Source organism: Hyperolius riggenbachi, chromosome 11, assembly GCF_040937935.1.
Source record: "Hyperolius riggenbachi isolate aHypRig1 chromosome 11, aHypRig1.pri, whole genome shotgun sequence".
NCBI lineage: Eukaryota > Metazoa > Chordata > Amphibia > Anura > Hyperoliidae > Hyperolius > Hyperolius riggenbachi.
Window position 1 is genome coordinate 202,732,770 of NC_090656.1, and position 20,462 is coordinate 202,753,231.

Here is a 20,462-nt window from a genome sequence, read left to right on the forward strand (position 1 = left end):
GACACAAAGATGAAACGCAACTTACTTCACAGACTTTATTGCATGGAACACTTCCAGCATCTTCTCCACAATCAGCGTCCGCAGGTTGTCGAATCTCTGCACAGCTTCGCGCACAAACTCCAGCACGTCTGCGGCTGCCGCCTCGTTACTGTCACTCAGGAACTCCATGAGCTGTGAATATGGAGGGCGGGAATAATAACTGCTGTGCTTAAAGTGAACCGAGCACCTTTTTAGCACTCAGGACATTTCTATAGCACATGAAAAACGCAAGCCAACAATCTGTCTCATTATTAAAATAAACTTGTATTTTACCTTGTATTTTACAATCAAATGAGTTTTAATAGCCTGTTTCAGCAGCCTGACCGTCCGCAGAAATCTCAGGACACTAATTGTTTTATTGAGCTAATTACCCAGAAGAAAACAAAACACTCTTTTCAACAACAAAGGCGGTGGGTAATTAGGACTGTTTCTTTAAAATCATTGTCTGTTTCAAACAGTCCTAATTATCCACCCCCTTTGTTTTGTTTTCTTCTGGGTAATTAGCTCAATAAAACAATTAGTGTCCTGAGATTTCTGCGGACGGTCAGGCTGCTGAAACAGGCTATTAAAAAACTTCTTTGATTGTAAAATACAAGGTAAAATACAAGTTTATTTTAATAATGAAACAGATTGTTGGCTTGCATTTTTCATGTGCTATAGAAATGTCCTGAGTGTTAAAAAGGTGCTCGGTTCACTTTAAAAGGACACTCGAGGTGAAAATAAATTAATGAAACAAACCATTGTATCTATCCTTCTCTTAAAAAGGACTTAAGATATTCCACAGTTTTATTATTTAAAGGGAAGGTTCACGATGCACATAAAAAAAAAAAACAAAAAAAAAAACTGCACTCACCTGGGGCTTCTTTCAGCTCCTGGCAGCCGATCAGTGCCCTAGTAGCAGCTCCTCTCCTTCCCGGCGTCCAGCGGCGGGGGGGGGGGGGGGGGGGGTCGGAAATCACACGGTGTAGGCACGTCATCGGGTCTCTACTGCGCAGGCCCGATGCCTTGGTGACGTACACCAAGTGACCCGCGCCGTGGAACGCACATGACGCCGACCTGGCGAGGTCGGCTTCTTCACCGCTGGACGCCGGGAGGGAGAGGAGCTGCTACGAGGTCACCGTTCAACTGCCAGGAGCTGGAAGAAGCCCCAGGTGAGTGCAGGTTTTTTTTTTTATGTGCAGCGCGGATCTTCCCTTTAAATCTACTTTTTACGGTTATTGTTTTTGCTCAATGACACATTCATTGAAGTATGCCAGAGCTAAAAATCTATGAACTATTGACCCTTTTTATCTTTCCTGCTCTCAGAAGCGATTTTCTGCTAGGAAAGTGTTTTATAGTTGTCATTTCTTATCAGTGAGGGTCACACTGTAGTCTGACCCAGTCCTGACTCAGACAGGAACTGCCAATTACATACCTGATGTTTAACTCTTTCAGGCAGAGAAAGAGAAAAAAAAGGTACACAGCATAGCGATTTGTGTGCTAGGCACTGTACATACACATGTCTAGCTTATGTCACATGTCACATGTCACATCGGGTATCCTTTAAAGGATTTGAAAATCCATACAGGTAGGAGGGATTTCAAGTAGAGTGCCGAGTACTGCAGTGGGCATGTGTGTTGTCACAATGAAAGGCTGGGTAAAGCTTTGTTTCTACTGAATGTATTTAAAGAACACCTGAAGTGAGAGTAATATGGAAGCTGACTTTTTTTTAAATAATGCAGATTGCTTGGCTGACCTGCTGATCCTCTGCCTTTAATACTGTTTTACATAGACCCTAAACAAGCATGTTTCTGACTACATCGTGCACCTGGGAGCGAACTGCACATGGAGTCACGACTACGACATGCGCAGAGCGCTCCCGGACGTGGGTTTGCACATGAGGACATGCAGAGCCAGAGGCCAGCACCTGTGCACTAATGCTCGACTTCGGCGACCTGAAAGAGGCTGCCGGGGAGGGGGCTCTTAGGTAGGATCGGTGGGGCAGAGAGGAGAACGGGGGAGTGGTAGGCATCAGGACAGCTGCCATGACATAAAGAAGAATCCCAAACCCATTACAAGACACCTGAAGTGAGAGGAAAATGGAGGCTGCCATCTTCATGCCCTTAACAATGCCAGCTGTCTGTCATGTTGAGCTTTTGGCTTTAGTTGTTTGAGTCACACACCTGTAACAATCATGCAGTCAATGCAGTCAGACCAGAGTCAGAGCATCTGATCTGCATCCACATTCTGTGGCCAGCCTTCCCAGCCCAATCACCAACCCCCTCGCAAGTTAAAATGTATCTGAAGTGACTCACCTAAGAAGAGGAAAGCCTCTGGATTCGGAAGAGGCTTCCCACATCCTCCTGGCCCCCTAAAGTTGACTGGCATGGCTCCTCTTCATACACAAGGGCAGGCATACTGCACCTGTGAGAGTACAGCCACGGCTGTGCAGCAAGCCTCAGCCTCTCGTGCATTCAGAGGAGCGTGATCATGATCTTCAGGAACGTTACGGGCCGTGGTGGTAGGGGTGAGTAGGACACGGGAAGCCTCTGGATCATCTAGAGGCTTCCCTCTACCTATGTAAGTTTTTTGGCTAAGGTTCACCTCAGGTTTACTTTTAAATACCATTCCCCCTGATTTACCAATCCTCGCTCTAATGTAGCCTTCCAACCAAATAACCCTTTCCTTATAAAAACACAGCCAAATCTGGTGTGCGCTGGTGGACAAAATCCTGGGCTGAAATTTTTTTTTTATATCAGATCGTAAGGCTTTCCCATCCTACTATCCCATATATTGCAAATCCAGGTATAGTGAAATGTGGCACTCACCACAGGAATAACATTGGCCGCCATATCCGGGAAGCGGACACTGCAGGAATGAAGAGTACGGACCAGCAGCTGGCGGTACTTATCTGTGTCTTCATGTTCTGACGCATTGTTTGTCTTGATGACTTCTTTCTTCAGGACAATCACCAGCTGGAAAGAGAATGAGGAAAGTGGTGAAACCTCCAGTACCCTCCACTGAGAATGGAGACCATAGAGACCTCATCACTGAGGCCACCTCACCTCTTCCACATTCCGAGAAGACACCAAATCCAGAGCCAGCTGTAGAGTTTTCTTCCGAACCTCCAGATCCGGTGTGCTGAGAACCCTGAGGATGTCCATCACCAGATCCTGAAAGACGGGACAGTGCTTGGTGTTCATAGGAAGCATATAAAGCAACACACAGATGGCCGCCACAAGTAGCAGCTAACAACTGTCACAACCGCTTCAACAGAGTCACTGGCTCTAGCCCACCGCTCTACAGCCTGCAAATAAGCAGCAAACACCAGGACCCACCTGAAGGACACGTTCATGTGAGGGATGGTCCTTTAGCTCCACCAGGCGGTCCAGTACAATCAGTTTGACATTGTTATCGCTTTCCTTGATGATGAGGTCGATATAACACTGGGCAGCAGCCTAGACACAAGAGAAACAGTGACAATGACATGGCGCAAACACAGGTGCTCAAACATGATTGTAAAAGGTACTAAAAGAAGATGAAGCGCGCCATAGTGCATTAAATGTGTAGGAGTTTTTATTGACAATTAAAAGTTATACTCACAAACATGAGTGATAAAAATCGCATCTCAGCGGACTGCCAGCCGCTTGCCTCTGCAGTGGGGGATGACGCGCTGTGGCCAGCAGCGCGGTTTCCGATGACTGGGAATCCTCTCACTGGTGGGTGGGCGTCGCTGGAGTGTCAATCGGCGTGTGACGTCATTACGCGTTTCGGCGCTCAGCGCCTTCGTCAGATGACGTCTCACGCCTGTGGGGGGGAACTTATAGCGTCGCTCTAAAGGTCGCCTTGGCGACCAGGAAGCTAAAATAAACTTTATTGTCCAGCGGACAAAGGGGGGAGAGTAAGGGCGCAGTGGACAATAAAGTTTATTTTAGCTAGAGCGACGCTATAAGTTCCCCCCCACAGGCGTGAGACGTCATCTGACGAAGGCGCTGAGCGTCGAAACGCGTAATGACGTCACACGCCGATTGACACTCCAGCGACGCCCACCCACCAGTGAGAGGATTCCCAGTCATCGGAAACCGCGCTGCTGGCCACAGCGCGTCATCCCCCACTGCAGAGGCAAGCGGCTGGCAGTCCGCTGAGATGCGATTTTTATCACTCATGTTTGTGAGTATAACTTTTAATTGTCAATAAAAACTCCTACACATTTAATGCACTATGGCGCGCTTCATCTTCTTTTAGTACCTTTGCCAATCACCCTTGTCGGAGCGCTGCGGGGTGCTGAATGTGAAAGGAGAGCCATCCTTTGAGTGTACAGCAGTTACGTGGAGCGCAGGATATCTTCGTGCTTGCTTGTGAAAATGATTGTAAAAGGGCATAGCAACTTTGTCTTACGAGGTGATGCAGCAATTAAAAGGATACCGCAAAAAGACCCATTTATAAAGAAATTTATCAAAAACATTTTGAAAAACAGAACCTTAAAATCTATTTAAATATTTCTCGCTCTCTGGTACTTTTACAAATATGGTATAAAGTAAAAAGTGAGTAATTAGCTACATGTAAGTAGTTTGAATGGAGCGATTGGCTGTCATAGTTTGATATGAACGACTAATGGTGACTATCATCCAAACTGATGCGCTACGATGGATTGGTCTACATAGACAATAATCACTCTTCTGTTGTTGGGACACTTTTTTTGTATCAACACTTAGCCTACCAGTCTTTCCGCCTTCATTTTGAGCGATGGTGTGTGCATGGAGCTATAGACAAGCTGTAGATTTTAGTCTGCAGTGCGCTCACTGTCTGGCCAATAAGAGACAGAGAATAGTTTACCTTGATAGCGGTAGGTGCGCTAGAGAGAGTGACCAGAGTCCCAGCAGCCTCGTATTTCACAGCTGGGCTGGATGACTGGAGCAGATTGTAGATGCAGCGGATGAATCTGGCCCTTTCTGATGGGTTGGCATGACACACCTGGTAGAACACACAGAAAGAACACAATACGGTTATGGCCAAAGTAATTTCCTCAATCTCCAGGTACCATCTCTCCCAAAACCTTTGCTACTCCAAGGAGACCATCTTGTCCTCTAGCTTGGTCACCTCCCCTCACTCCAGCATCCAGGACTTCTCACGTGCATCACAAGACAAGACAGAACATTTATATTGCGCTTTTCTCCTGGCAAACTCAAAGCACCAGAGCTGCAGCCACTAGGGCACGCTCTACATGCAGTAGCAGTGTAAGGGAATCTTGCCCAAGGTCTACTTACTGAATAGCTCCTGGTTTTACTGAACAGAAAGAACGGAGATTCGAATCCTGGTCTCCTGTGCAGAGCCTTTCATCAATACACTATACAGCCACGGCTGCCACCATCACCTCTCCTTTAGAACGCTTTCCCACAGCCAGTCTGTCATGCTCCGAGCCCAGAAACCTTCACATGTACTCTCAAAACACACCTGTTCAGACAAGCCTATAATTTGCTATAGGTGGCATTGACGGTTTACCGTCTCATTGCCCAACCCATGTCTTCATCCCTAATATCTACAGCCCAATACCCTCTAGATAGTAAGTAAGTCTGCAAGGACAGGGACCTCCTCTTAGTGTTTCTTATTCTACTGTTATTTATCATAAGAACATGCACCAGTATTGATGTTACCTCAAACCACACATTAACCATGTATGTATTTGTATTGCTGGATGTCCTGATTGTAAAGGGTTGTGAACTTCTCATGTATCTATGCTCCCCGCCATTTGTTTTGTACTATGTTGCTGTGTGGCAGTAGTAGATCCCTCTTTGATCAGATTATGATCAGAGAAGAGATCTATCTAATGGTTGAATCTGGTAGCCATCTATAAGTAATAAAAGCACAAAACGGCACAGGGTAATTTGGGCACATCAGGTACTTCCTTAAGCAGTAATGTGAATTACGGCTATAGCGACGCTCAGACAGTAAGTCAAGTGCCGTCACAAGACGGAGCCCAAATTACAATAAACCAGTGTAATTTGCCCACCAGCATTGGCTGCCAGCCAAACACCATCTTTCCCCTGAGTCCAAGGTGGCCTGGAGGGGGAATAGTAATTAACGCTGCCAGGACTCTTGCAGGAACAGTTTTTCAGCTTCATTCCGCGCCTAAATTTCCCAGCGCCGTTTTTTGCATGTAGGTGCTATAAGTGTATGATATGAAATCAATGAATAATGCGCCAGTTACGCTTGGTTCACACATAAAAGGTGTCCAGTCCTGTCAGTTTGTGGCAGTTGGCATCAGTTTTGTATGAGTTTTTTATGGCAGTGTTCACACATAAATCTGTACATTTCCAGTCCAGTCGTCAGTTTTGTATGATTTTTCTACGGCTTATTTTACACATAAAAGGTGTACATTTCCGGTCCAGTCCTGATGGTTTTGTATCAGTTTTCTAGGATTGTGATCACACATGAGGTGTATAGTTCCAATCCTGTCAGGAAAAACTGATAGAAAACTGGTGCAAAAAAACTGACAGCACTGGACAAGTACATATTTATGTGTGAACACAGCCTTAATGAATTGGTTGTGCCTCAATTTCAATTTAATAAACTCTGTGCTAATTCTCAGTTCCTGTCAAAGCGGAATTTGCATATTCTGGCAATTTCTGAGCAGCATAGTGAAGAAAAACTAATAACGGTTGCAGAAAGGGAGGACCAGGTGGTTAGATAATAGATTAGATCCAGCAAACGGAGTAGCTATAGTGCTATGATTATAGACAACAGACTTGTTCAATTACCCACATACTCCCAGTTAATCTAATGCTGGGCATACAAGGCCCAGATTCTTCTTATCAATGGAGCCGCTGATGGCTTGATTGATATTTTCCAATCACCGTGTGATATGTCCAATCACCGTGTGATATGTCCAATCACCGTGTGGATCAATTCCCGGCTCGATCCCCGCAGGCGGACAATAGGCAAAAACAAAGCGCTGATAAGCGCTGAGAAGGAAGTGCCCGCGGGACGAGCAGGAATCGATCCGCGTGGACGAGCGGTGACGCGCTGGCTCGATTCCGGCGCATAAACGTGCCGTGTATGCCCAGCATAACATGAGGAGATATTTTGGGACTAATCTCTACCACTTACAAACTATAGAAAGTATTAGGATATAAGATTTTCTGTAAGATTTACCTGCCAGATAGATAATTTCCAACATGCTGGATTAACCATCTATCTGCCTAGCAATTAGGCATTGTTCTACTCAGCAGGAGATAACCAGAAGGCAATGCACCAGAGATATTGACCAGTCTCTACCAGTACTTTACAGAAAATAATCTAATTACAGAAAATCTTACAGAAAATTGTATGGTGTGTACTAGGCATTACGGTAGTAGGTCAGTAATGTTTGTGTGAGCTCCAAAGTAAATGTGCATGGGCTGATAGTGATCTAAGGTGACATCTGGTGGCAGATAAGTGGTAGTGCAGGTTAGAGAACTTGCATAACCGCAAACAAGACACGAAGTTGGAAGTAGCCCTGCATTCAGATGAAGACAGAACATGGCAATAGCCTCCAGATACAAAAGTGTACTAACAGCAATGATATTTCCTCAGTAACTAACCTTGTAAATGAGTTCCACAATCACCAGCTGTAGAATATCCCCGAAGTTGTGAACCTGGTCGATGCAGGTGCTGAGATAGTCCAGAGCGCGGTCCTGGAAGGGAGAGACCCAGGTTAACAGATATCACAAACCTGGCAGGATGCTTTAAATGCATTATCTCATGCAGCAGCACAACAGCACCTCCTAGAGGCTGAATGCGGTATTGTACAGGTAAAGTAATGTATAGGCAGCTACCTGATCTGCATGAATAAGCATCATGAAGGCATTCCTCTTGCAGCTGGCATCTTTCTCGTTCACCAGAAAGTCATGGATGAGTTCTGGGGCATCTGGGATAAGGTGTTCAAAGTTTCTGTAATAGTAGCAATTAAAAAAGTTAGCATACTTCAGTTTACTTAAAGGACTGAAGTGAGAGGATCTGTAAAAAAAAAAAAAAAACCCTCTGAGAGATACTTAACTCAGGAGGGGGAAGCCTCTGGATCCTAACGAGGCTTCCCCGTCCTCAGCGTGATCGGCTGTCATAGGCTTCAGCCCATGACAGCGGATTACTTTTCTGCCTCCCAGGGGTACAGCCGTGTCACACGGCTGTCCCCAGTACTGCACTGCCTTAGATCGCAGCGCTGTACAGTGTTATTAGACGGTGGTGTCGCGGTCTAACAATCCCTAGCAGTGATCGCCGCTGGGAGGCTGATGACAGATCGGAGCTCTGTCATTCAAGCGGGGATGCACACGCATCGGCGCGCGCGATCCCCTGCAATCTCCGCCCCCAACACTTCACGCCAATTTGCATGGAGTGGTCGTTAGGTAGTTAAAATAAAAAGCTTTAGTTCACCCTCTAGGAATATCCATGCTAATAAAGGTGAATAGGGCACTATACCATTACTCTCACACAATTTTCCTACTAGATGAAGCTGTTCTGTAGTATTTTTTTCTTTGGAAACTTTAGTCATATAAGAAATCGGTGCACAAAGTATGGAGCTGCCAGGAGAGGGAGTTTAATTGCCATGACAGGGCCATTACCTAACCCTACCCAGCTCCTCCCTCCGCTTCCACTGACAAGCAAACAAACAAAAGAGGTGGGCTGAGGTAGCCCAGGACTCACAGGCAAAGCTGGCTGGTGCCCTCTCAAAGCTCCTTTATGACTAACTCATTAGGGTAATGGGGGAGGAGTTTGGAAAGTTCATAGGCGGCTATTTTCTCAGGTATGAAGCATCTGACATCAGGGCAGGAAAACAGCTTGGCAAACCCAGGTAATCAGAAATGAATACACAAATATTTGGCCAGTAGACAAGATGTCTGATTTGCAGGCTGCCCTGCACCTGGGAGGAGTCAGACATCACTGGCCAATAAGCTCACCTGTATATGGTGTAAATGGCGAGCACGGCGTTCCTTCTAACGTAGCTGTGACGGTGTTCCAGGCATGCCCGGATGGCTGGCATCAGCGGCTCCAGCAGCTCAGCCTCCTTCAGCTTACAGAGGAAGCGCAGGGTGGAGCCGCGGATAAACTCGTTCGGATGTTGAAGATCCTGGAAAAGACAGAGATGGCTGATGAGTATATTCTGCAATACATGGGGCAGCTGGAGAGGAGATTCCAACAACCAGAGAAAGGTAACAAACCAAGGGAGGGGCCACAGCCATATCACCACACCCCCTAGAAACCAGATACACACCAGGGGAGGAGCTTCTTGCAGCCATATTACTACACCCCCCCCCAAAACCAGATACAGACTAGGGGGTGGTGCTTCTCGCAGCCATATTGCCACCCTTCCCCCCCCCCCCCCCCCTCCGGGAAGGGGCCACCCTAAACCAGATACAGACTAGGGGTGAGACTTCTCGCAGCCATATCTTCAAACCCATAGAAACCAGATACACACCAGGGGGTGGGACTTCTAACACCCAAATTACTATACCCATCCAAAGAACCAGATACACACCAGGGGGTGGGGCTTCTCGCAGCTATATTACCACCTCCCACCCACCCAGATACACACCAGGGGGTGGGGCTTCTCGCAGCCATATTACCACCCCCCACCCACCCAGATACACACCAGGGGGTGGGACTTCTCACAGCCATATCATCACACCCCTAGAAATCAGATACACACCAGTGGGATGGGCTTCTCATAGCCATAATCCACCCCCCCCCCCCCCTAGAAACCAGATACAGAGTAGGGGTTGGGACTTCCCATAGCTATATCAACCCCTTCTCTCCCCAAGAGATCCGATGCAGTTCAGAGGGTGGGACTTCTCACAGCTATGTCACCACACACCTGGGGGCGGGGCTTCCCACAGAAATTTAACTTTACCTCCTTTAGAAACAAGATACAGAGCAAGGGGTAGGGCTTCCCACAGTCATATATGCCTCTGCCTAGATCCTAGCGTGTGCATGGTGTCCCTTGATCCTCCCCAAAGAGTCAGTCAAAAAACAGCCTGTTGAATCATCTCGTCCAAGTGCTGGCCAGTCCTATTCTCCCTCCCACTACTCTATGTCATGCACCATGTGTTGTCCCTCCTTAGCAACAGAACATGATGCTAGCCAAGAGGCTAGCAACGTATTTGTTCAGCACTGGACCCGCACCGTCACCTGAGGGATCGAGTCTAGGTTTCTGCTAGGGACAGTACTCGTGCATGTGTATGTACCTTTACACAGGACAAGATCCAAGTTAGAGACATGGACGGGGCAGGGAGGGTTACTCTCCCACAGAACTAGAATCTGTGTGAAGGCAATATGGCAGCACACACCTTCCTGTAGGCGTCACAGACAAGGATCATCTCCTGCAGCAGTTTCCCATCTGGGGTGGTTTTGGGGACGATCTCCCAGAAGACCAGCAGCAGCTTCTTGATGGTGTGATCCTGAAGGGGGAGGACAAATCGGATGATGGTCATCAGCAGCCCCGGAAGCTTCTCTCCATTCAGAATCATGATGATGACTTTCTTTAGAGCCTCTGTCTTGGATTTCACATCTCCCTTTTCTGCAGGGCAACAGCAAAAGTGATAGTCTCAGATACATTCAGAAATATTTGAAGTGAGAAGATGCTTTCACAACGCATCACTTCCGAAAAGTGGCTGAATATGCAAATCATCTGTTTACATACTCGAAAAGCCAGACTTACACCCAGAACTGCTGCTTTATAATCAAAAGACAGGTCCACACGCAGTCTTATTCAGGAATGATACAAATCCTTTATTGTTCCAGCACAAGCGTTAAGACATCTGACAGTCACAGCCTACAAACATTCCGGGGCCACCAAGGTCCCCTTTGTCAAGGCATAGCAGACAAAAACATGTCTGCCTATGCCTTGACGAAGGGAAACTTGGTGGCCCCGAAAGGTACAAGACTGTGTGCGGACCCCTTTTGATTATCTGGATTCTACTGCTACTGGCATCCTGCACCAGCAACCACTGCCAACAGGTGTGCGACTATCGATTGGACTGCTGCTTTATAGCACACCTATAGTCTATACATTTTAAAGAACAACATAATCCTGCTTGCAGACAGCTGTTTCAAGCTATGTTGACTTAGTGCAAGGCATGGATTAATATAGCTCTATTGGTAGGGTGTCATGGAGTATCAGAAACACTTGAATTTGTGTAGAGAACCAAAATGAAACCAAAAAGTCACCATACTGAAACCGCTATGCTAAAAACAATTTTGCCTTCTTAAAACAGAAGCCATTAGCAAATATTCAGCTACATGTGAGCAGGAAAGTACTCCCATAATGCATTACTTCTGCTCAGTGAGTCAATATGCAAATCATTTCTTTATTTCAATAATAAAAAGCCAGGAATACATCCAAGGGCATTAGTGTGTAGTGTGCCTACAGCCTACTTTACAAAGTCATTTAAATCTAATGTGTAGACAGCTGACTATTTGGGTTTTCAACAGGGCAAGGCATGGATTAATATGACTATGGCAGGACTTGTAAGGTAGAGGTGTTTAGCTACCCAGCGGCGTACCTATGAAATAGCCGCCAAGAGATTTGGACACAGGATACAGCCGATATACGGCTTACCCTGCTCCTGCACAAGTCCCGGCAGTGTTACATAGTTACATAGTTATTTTGGTTGAAAAAAGACATATACGTCCATCAAGTTCAACCAGTACAAAGTACAACTCCAGCCTGCTCCCTCACATATCCCTGTTGATCCAGAGGAAGGCGAAAAAGCCCTTACAAGGCATGCTCCAATTAGCCCCAAAAGGGAATAATACCTTCCCGACTCCAGATGGCAATCAGATAAAATCCCTGGATCAACATCATTAGGCATTACCTAGTAATTGTAGCCATGGATGTCTTTCAATGCAAGGAAACCATCTAAGCCCCCTTTAAATGCAGGTATAGAGTTTGCCATAACGACTTCCTGTGGCAATGCATTCCACATCTTAATCACTCTTACTGTAAAGAACCCTTTCCTAAATAAATGGCTAAAACGTTTTTCCTCCATGCGCAGATCATGTCCTCTAGTTCTTTGAGAAGGCCTAGGGACAAAAAGCTCATCCGCCAAGCTATTATATTGCCCTCTGATGTATTTATACATGTTAATTAGATCCCCTCTAAGGCGTCTTTTCTCTAGACTAAATAAACCCAGTTTATCTAACCTTTCTTGGTAAGCGAGACCTTCCATCCCACGTATCAATTTTGTTGCTCGTCTCTGCACCTGCTCTAAAACTGAAATATCTTTTTTGTAATGTGGTGCCCAGAACTGAATTCCATATTCCAGATGTGGCCTTACTAGAGAGTTAAACAGGGGCAATATTATGCTAGCATCTCGAGTTTTTATTTCCCTTTTAATGCATCCCAAAATTTTGTTAGCTTTAGCTGCAGCTGCTTGGCATTGAGTACGATTGTTGTCAATGAGTACTCCTAAGTCCTTCTCCAAGTTTGATGTCCCCAACTGTATCCCATTTATTTTGTATGGTGCTAGACCATTAGTACGTCCAAAATGCATGACTTTACATCTTTCAACATTGAAAATTACTATTACCCTCCAGCCCACCATGGATGGTGGGGAATGTTGTAATTTAGCTTCCAGCTATTGCTGGCAGGGCTGTGGAGTCGGAGTTGGAGTCGAGGTAATTTTGGGCACCTGGAGTCGGAGTTAGAGTCGTGGTTTCAGAAACTGAGGAGTCGGAGTCGCATGATCTTTGTACAAAATCCACAGCCCTGTTAAGTATTAGACTAAGGAGTCGGAGTCGGAGCAATTTTGGGTACCCGGAGGCAGAGTTGGAGTCGGAGTCATGGTTTCAGAAACTGAGGAGTCTGAGTTGGAGTCGTAAGATTTTTGTACCGACTCCACAGCCCTGATTGCTGGCGAGCGAATTACGCCGTTTTAAAAGTAATTTGAGCTCCGTCTTTTGACGGCGCCCAAGTTACTCACTGAGCGCCGCTATAGCCATAATTCCTATTACGGCCTATGGTGGCGTCGGCTGCATCCAAATCTCCCAGCTTGGGCAAGGAAAACCAGAAACACTAGAATTTTTGCAATGAGCTAGAACAGGCATGGGCAAAGTTGGCCCTCCAGCTGTTACGGAACTACAAATCCCACAATGCATTTTCCTTTATGAGTCATGACTGTGGCTATCAGACTCCTGCAATGCACTGTGGGACTTCTAGTTCCTCAACAGCTGAAGGGCCAAATTTGCCCATGCCTGAGCTAGAAGGAACCTGGTACATTACTCTTCCTTTTCAAACTCCCACCCATGTAACAGGGGTATATTACAGTCCCTGCACAAAATGTGAGATAACGAGTACATTACATTTCCTGTCTGACAGCGAGATAACAGGGCATGTTGCACTTCCTGTCCACTCTTGATATCATTACCCTACCAGTTCTTATTACACTACATAAAAGATCACATGACACTGACAAACTCTCAGTACACTGGATATAAAGGATCACATGACATTGCTTACTACGTCAATCAACCCTTTAAACACTGAAGCTCATATACACAATCACTTTCCTAGACAGCAATAAAAACACAGTTAGCACTGTTTACAATGGGAGGTATAGATCACATGACTACAGAAATGTATTTACAATCACCAACATGTCAATCTTCTGCCTACTAATCTGTGAATCATACCTCTGCGGCAACATGCATTAGGATTGTTCAGGTGGCCACTACCGATACAATCTTTTTCATCTAATTTTACCAAATCTAAGTAGTATAAGGGTAAACTGAGTGAATACATTGAATGGATAATTTAGGCAGTTACCTTATAGTACATACAAATGGTAAGATTGGATGAAAAAGATTTTATCATTAGTGGCCAGCTTTATCCTTTTACAAAAGCAGGCAATATACATAGGCTAAAAGTAAGACAACAGGTATGAAAGTTCAGGCCAGGACTTCAAATGGATACTCACAATCATACAAGACTGTAGTTATTACATAGATTGAACTGAGGGAGGCGCTAAAGGGGTGTAACCACACTGATTTCATAAACAACTGAAATCAAAGCAAGGCCACTTTTTCATAGAAAAACATTCAGAGAGTCCTAGCAGTGTGACCTGGTGAAACGCCAGAGTGATCAGTTAAAGAGGAACGTTAACCTTGGATTGAACTTCATCCCAATCAGCAGCTAATACCCCCTGTACCATAAGAAATCTTTACCTTTTCTCAAATAAAGCATCAGAGACATATGTGTGGATAAACCCCTCTCTCATTGTGAGGTCATGACCATGGTCCTAAAAGTTTGCTGTCTGTAAACCTTGTTGCATTGTGGGAAATAAGGCTTTTTCCAACTACCAAGCAAGCATATTACTCTCAGTAATGAACATTCCCTACAGATCACCTGGCAGATGTCACCAGCAGTGATACATTTCAGAAAGTAAATCAGGGAGAGGGAAGGATTTTACAATAGGCCAACACTGACTAAATAATCTATAAATTAATATTGTAAAAAAAATAAAATAAAAAAAAAAAGCAATTTTATTTTATTTTCAATACAGTTCCCTTTTAAAAGGACCACTACTGAGAAAAAAGTAGCAAGTTAAAATATCTGACCAAACCTACAGGTTTTGGGCCACTCCATCTCCTCAAGGGGGATTCTCAAGGTTTTCTTTGTTTTCCACAGCATTTCCTGAACAGCAGTTGCAAAGTCTTACTGACAAAATAGTGTGCAAGTGAGTAGGGAGGCTGGCTGGTATCTATTTTGGCAGTTAAACTGCTGTTCAGGAAATGCTTTTGAAAACAAAGAAAACCCTGAGAATCACCCATAAGGAGATGGACCGGCCTAAAACCTGTCAGTTCTGTCAAATATTAACTGCCTACATTGTCCCCGATAGTGGTCCATTAAGTCTGTATAATGCAGCCTGTAAAAATTCTTGCAGGATATTGAGAAGAACTAAGGATCAAATTTCTTCTTAGGAAAAGTGGTGGAACACTTTCATTCTTCCCTGACTCTCCTCCATGGATTGCAGACACAATCACAGGTTTTATAAATGATTTATTTATGGCTCACAAGCTGTGTAGCCGAGTCCCAAGCAGGAGAGCAGAGGGCGCCACTAGCTCTGAAGGTAAAGCTTACCAAGGTCAGTCTTAAGGCTGATCTCTGATGGAGGCTCTGAGTCCATGGGGACATTGATGAGGGTGTAACAAACGTTCTCGGCTGCCGTCATGGCTGCTGCTTCTTAGTGCCGTCCTATAATGTTCAGTGTCAGGCAGGTAGGTGGCCCTGGAAGACAGACATAGTTCAGTGCGGGTAGTTGGCCATGCATAACACACATTGCTCAATGACAAGTAGGTAGAAAGGTGGACACTAGTCTAGTTTAGGGGACCCAGCAGGAAAGCTCATAGGGAAATTCTGCTAATGTGATTGGGTGGACAGCACCCTGTCAAACTGCTAGCTTTCCAATAGGTTGCCGTAAACAAAGCCCACACTATTCAGCCAATCACAACGCTTTGTGCTGTAAGAGGCTGCTGTGCTTGGAGAACTGTTCCCTCTGAGGTTTCCTGCTGGGTCCCCTGAACTAGAAAGGTGGCCCTAGATGATAGACAGACTCGAGATCTATCACAGCGCAGGATGACAGCTGAGCTTACAATCTGAGCCACACAACACACTGAGAGCTGCATACATTACAGTGTTCTCCCCAGGCTCTTTTAGCCGGGTGCTACACCCAGCTAGTTTTGTCGAGCACCCGGCTGTCATCGGCTCACCTCCTCTTCTGCTGTAAGCAAAGTTGTGCAGGGAAGCGCTGGCCATGCATTCTTTCATCTCGCCCCACCCGACTACTTCTTCATGCCACCCGGCTAGGAAAAAATTCTGGGAAGAACACTGCATTATATCACCCAGTGTGGTACTCTGTGTGCCAAAGTACAAATAGTAGATACATGTTCACGCTACAGGTTCTGGGGTTTCAAGGGATGGAGGGGAGATACATTTGCACAGCAGCATGGATAACCTAGTGACACTTGTTTCTACAAGATTCATTTTAATTACAATTTAATTTTAAGTACAATGAAAACCCAGAACCTGCAGTATTTTATGGAGTTGAATAAGACAAATGTTAACAACGCCTTCTACACAGGTCAGTTCCCTGCAGCAGGTGGTGCTGATACTTTCAGGCATCGCAGGTAATAAAATACCAGAAACATGAGAGAGTTGCACAGGACACCCGGTGCCTGAAACACAATCATAAAAAGTTGCCCAAGTAGGTGGAATGAAAAAAAAAAAGGTAAGAAAATGGCACATTGGCTGAATATTGCTCCCTGTGCAACAGAAGTAAATTGATAAGCAGTAAATGTGGGTTCCTTACAACCTCTAGACAGAGATGGGCATTCTTTTGAAAGTTGTAAAGAACACCTATTAAGAGATCTATGGATGTGGCCATGTTTCCCTTTTTCCAGGGAAAATATAACCTAGCTTTCTGGCTGTCATGCTGATCCTCCAGCTATAATACTATGGGTCACTGTTCTACAACAAGTAAATTAAGAGTCAAGCACCTAACCTGCATACTTGTGCCAGGGGAGAGGCTCAAAGTATTCTAGAGGTGCACAAGAGAAGGTATAAAGGTGGTGCCTGTAGGGATTACATTGCAAGTTCCTCTGAAGGACAAGTAGTGACTTAAGTATACGCACTATATAAAGCCTGACGGAAGATGTATATAAATACACATGGGTCAAATAATTTGTATGTTATTAGCAGTTCACTGTCCATTACTTTTGAGGGTAAAGTAGGTATCCTCAAAGTGCCCCACCACCCAGGGTGATTCCCTCAATCTCTCCAGTACAGGATGAGAGTAATCACACTTACAATGAGGATCCCACATGGTACAGAGTGGGGTATAGAGGTAACCCTAATTGTCAAGTGTACCCCAAGACTGATCAGCTCATCCCCTCTCTCTCTGTCCAGTTCAAGGAGGATCCCCCTCCCCTCTGTACAGAGTGGGGTATAGGGGTAACCCCAATAGTTCAGGAAGCCCCTCCCTCAGAGTAACCAGTATGGGAAGATATTATCACCCCCCCCCCCCCTTTTATATAGGATATATAATATATATAATGAGGGGTGGCCCCGGTGACAGGGGACCTTCCCTTTTCCCGGGTTACATAGTGTGTGCTGGAGAAGGGCAAGACCAATATTCCCATGCAACCCCCTGCCGGGCAGTACGGTGTATGGGCGAAGGGAACCCCCGGTGACACAAGGCCTCCCCTCCGCTACCTGCTCGGGGCTCCGGCCGGTATCAGCAGATGACGTGGAACAGCTCCGGACACATCAATGTACGGAAGTCGGGAGGTGCCAGAATGGCTCCGCCCCGAACTAGACGGAACACGTCACTGCGGAACGCAACATTCCCGGAAAAGGAACCGAGTTTGGAACGCAAATGCTTTGAAGAGAGGCTTTAGTAAGCTGCGCGCTGGAACGCAAAACCAGGAAGTGGTACCTCCGGCTCATTTGACGCTGGAAATGACGCTGGCAGGAAGTGAGTGGAGACTGGAGTGTGACAGCTAATGCCAGAAAGTTAGTTAGTGTCTGGTGTGATGTCAGCTTCTTCAGTCTTCTCGTAAAGAGCCTTCTACACATGTTTTACAATTGTTATCATGTATTAGTATAACTTTGCATTGGTCACATACTGTGCTGCAAATCAGCAGAGATGTATACCCTGCCTTCAACTTGCAGGGAAGCATAGCTCCCAACTGTCCCTCTTTTGGACTCTCTGGGAGCCCTGTCCCTCTTTCTATGTAAATATATATATTTCTCTACTAAAAATGTGTTTGATTGACTCTAAACTTAATTCCCATCTATTAAATTGATATATTATTAATTGTAAAATGTTAATATGAAGGAAAATGAACCAGGATAGAAAGGTCCAGTGTGGTTTGAATTATAAAACAACATACTTTTCTTATGAAATCTTTATGGTGAGCATGATTAGGGGTGTGATGAGGGTGTGATCATACTTAAGTCAAATAAAAAAAATGAGTTTTACTCACCTGGGGCTGCCCTCAGCCTCCTGCAGCTGTCCGTGCCCTCGCAGCATCGCTCCGATCCTCCTGTCCCCGCTGGCGGCCCCTTCTGGTTTCCGTCGTCAGGCTGGGAACGCGAGTGATTCTTCGCGTTCCCAGCCACAATAGTGCCCTCTATGCTGTTATTGTGGCAAGAATAACTGCAGAGGGCTGAGGGAAGCCCCAGGGGAGTAAAACTCATTTTTTTTATTTGATTTAAGTATCCCTTTAAGTGTCTCTCATCTCAAAAAGTTGGGAGGTATGGGGAAGCTCTACTGGACTGACAAATCTAAGTGCATTACAGGGGCTTTCACTGACCACCCCTAATTATTATTTCCCCAGGCTTTAACAAGACGAAGAGTCCTCTATATAGTATCAAAACTGCTCATCTTAAAGGGGACCTGAGGTGAGAGGGATATGGAGGCTGACATATTTTATTTCCTTTAACCACATAAGGACCACAGTCTTTTCCCTCCTTAAAGAGAACCTGAGGTGGGTTTGAAGAATATTATCTGCATACAGAGGCTGGATCTGCCTATACAGCCCAGCCTCTGTTGCTATCCCAAACCCCTCTAAGGTCCCCCTGCACTCTGCAATGCCTCATAAATCACAGCCACGCTGCTGACAAACAGCTTGTCAGAGCTGGCTGTGTTTATCTCTATAGTGTCAGTCTGCTGCTCTCCCCGCCTCCTGCAGAACTCCAGTCCCCGCCTGCATCCCTTCCCTCCCTGTTGATTGGAGGGAAGGGACGGGGGCAGGGACCGGAGCTATACAGGAGGCGGGGGAGCAGCGGAGACTGACACTACAGATGTAAGCACAGCCTCACAGCATGGCTGTGATTTATGAGGGATTGCAGAGTGCAGGGGGACCTTAGGGGGGTTTGGGATAGCAACAGAGGCTGGGCTGTATAGGCAGATCCAGCCTCTGTATGCAGATAACATTCTTTAAACACACCTCAGGTTCTCTTTAAGGACCAGAGCCGTTTTTTCCATTCAGACCACTGCAGCTTTAATGGTTTATTGCTCGGTCATACAACCTACCACCTAAATGAATTTTACCTCCTTTTCTTGTCACTAATACAGCTTTCTTTTGGTGCTATTTGATTGCTGCTGCAATTTTTAGTTTTTATTATATTCATCAAAAAAGATATGAATTTTGTCAAAAAAAATGATTTTTTTTAACTTTCTGCAAGCGTCCAGGAGCACCACACAATGCTCAAAAGTAACCAAACGATTGGTGTGCCCAGGTCCTCACCCCGGTACCTAGGGGGTCACAGCAAATTGTACTCCACAAAGGACCGGCACCACACTGAGTAAGTATAGCTCTTTAGGTTTTTATTAGTGCAGGCATGACACCAACAACAACAAACAGTTGTTTCGGCCTCCTCTGGCCTTTCTCAAGTTGTAAAAACGGTCATATACAGCATCACATGTCAAACAAACACATTTATAAGAGAGATCCACCCATCAGGTGAAGCCCTTGACCAATCATAGGAGACACACAGTGGAGGACCTGATGGGAGACTATTGCGTCCAACAAAAGGACCAATAGAAAACTGCACATTTCAAAAACAGTAAACTCACCAATCAGGTATGCAGGAGGAGACCCCGCTGTCAGCAGCCAGTGTGAGGGCGAACGAGCGCATTATAGCCGCATCTCCGCCGCCTCCTATACACGGAAGCGAGCGTTCCGGCCTCAGAGTCATGTGAGAAGGTCACATGACTTGGTCAGCTGATAGCAACAGCCAATCCTAGACGCCCCAGCCGTCACCCAGCACACAAACAGCCCACGCATCATCACAGTAGGTGGTGCTAAAGCGGCCGAGATATTGCCATAGCAACCCAGTCAACACATAGAAACACAGACCGCAGCACTCACCATACTGCTGCGTGGTTAAAGGGGAACTCCGCCTGCTCTCCAGATGCGTCCTAGGTTGGTCTGAAAAATAAAAACAAGGTCAATTAAAACCACCAAGTGCTACTACTATACTGCAAAGTTTAACATATACAGAAATACACCATCAAGTCACCCAAGGCTTAAACACAGAATCCCAAATCCAGCTCTCGATTCAGCCCTGCCCTCCCCATAGCATCCATACGCCTGATCCAGCCCGCCTCCCTACGTAGAAGTTCTTTGGTCCTGTCCCCTCCCCTCCAACTGGGGGGAACCCCATCTATAGCCATCACCCTAAGTTGGGAAACATTATGTCCGCAGGATTTAAAATGCTCAGCCACTGCCTGTCCCACCGTGCCATTTCTAATGGCAGATTTATGTGCAGAAATCCTCACCTTGAGACACTGTGTAGTCATACCAATGTAGACAAAGCTACATGGACATTAACTTTCTGTGATAAAAATTTGTCAAATAAAGTAAAATGTCTGTATACATTTTTGTCCAAATTTACTGTGCTACATGTCTTT

General features: G+C 45.7%; 1 protein-coding gene across 2 annotated transcripts in view; it reads right to left on the reverse strand.

Annotated features, from left to right (window-relative positions):
* Positions 1 to 17,416, reverse strand: part of COPB1 (COPI coat complex subunit beta 1) — a 42,153-nt gene extending 24,737 nt beyond the window's left edge. The window contains exons 1-11 of one of the 2 annotated variants that reach the window (XM_068261416.1): positions 17,258 to 17,416; positions 15,128 to 15,274; positions 10,338 to 10,567; positions 8,952 to 9,121; positions 7,833 to 7,947; positions 7,599 to 7,691; positions 4,855 to 4,992; positions 3,357 to 3,476; positions 3,084 to 3,191; positions 2,847 to 2,993; positions 26 to 171 (exon numbers count right to left, since the gene is read on the reverse strand). In XM_068261416.1, the coding sequence (XP_068117517.1) occupies positions 26 to 171; positions 2,847 to 2,993; positions 3,084 to 3,191; positions 3,357 to 3,476; positions 4,855 to 4,992; positions 7,599 to 7,691; positions 7,833 to 7,947; positions 8,952 to 9,121; positions 10,338 to 10,567; positions 15,128 to 15,218 (1,358 nt within the window). In that variant the 5' untranslated portion in view covers positions 15,219 to 15,274; positions 17,258 to 17,416. The remainder of the gene's footprint in view (positions 1 to 25; positions 172 to 2,846; positions 2,994 to 3,083; positions 3,192 to 3,356; positions 3,477 to 4,854; positions 4,993 to 7,598; positions 7,692 to 7,832; positions 7,948 to 8,951; positions 9,122 to 10,337; positions 10,568 to 15,127; positions 15,275 to 17,257) is intronic. The other variant, XM_068261417.1, reaches the window with a different exon arrangement.
* Positions 17,417 to 20,462: the final 3,046 nt, after the last annotated feature.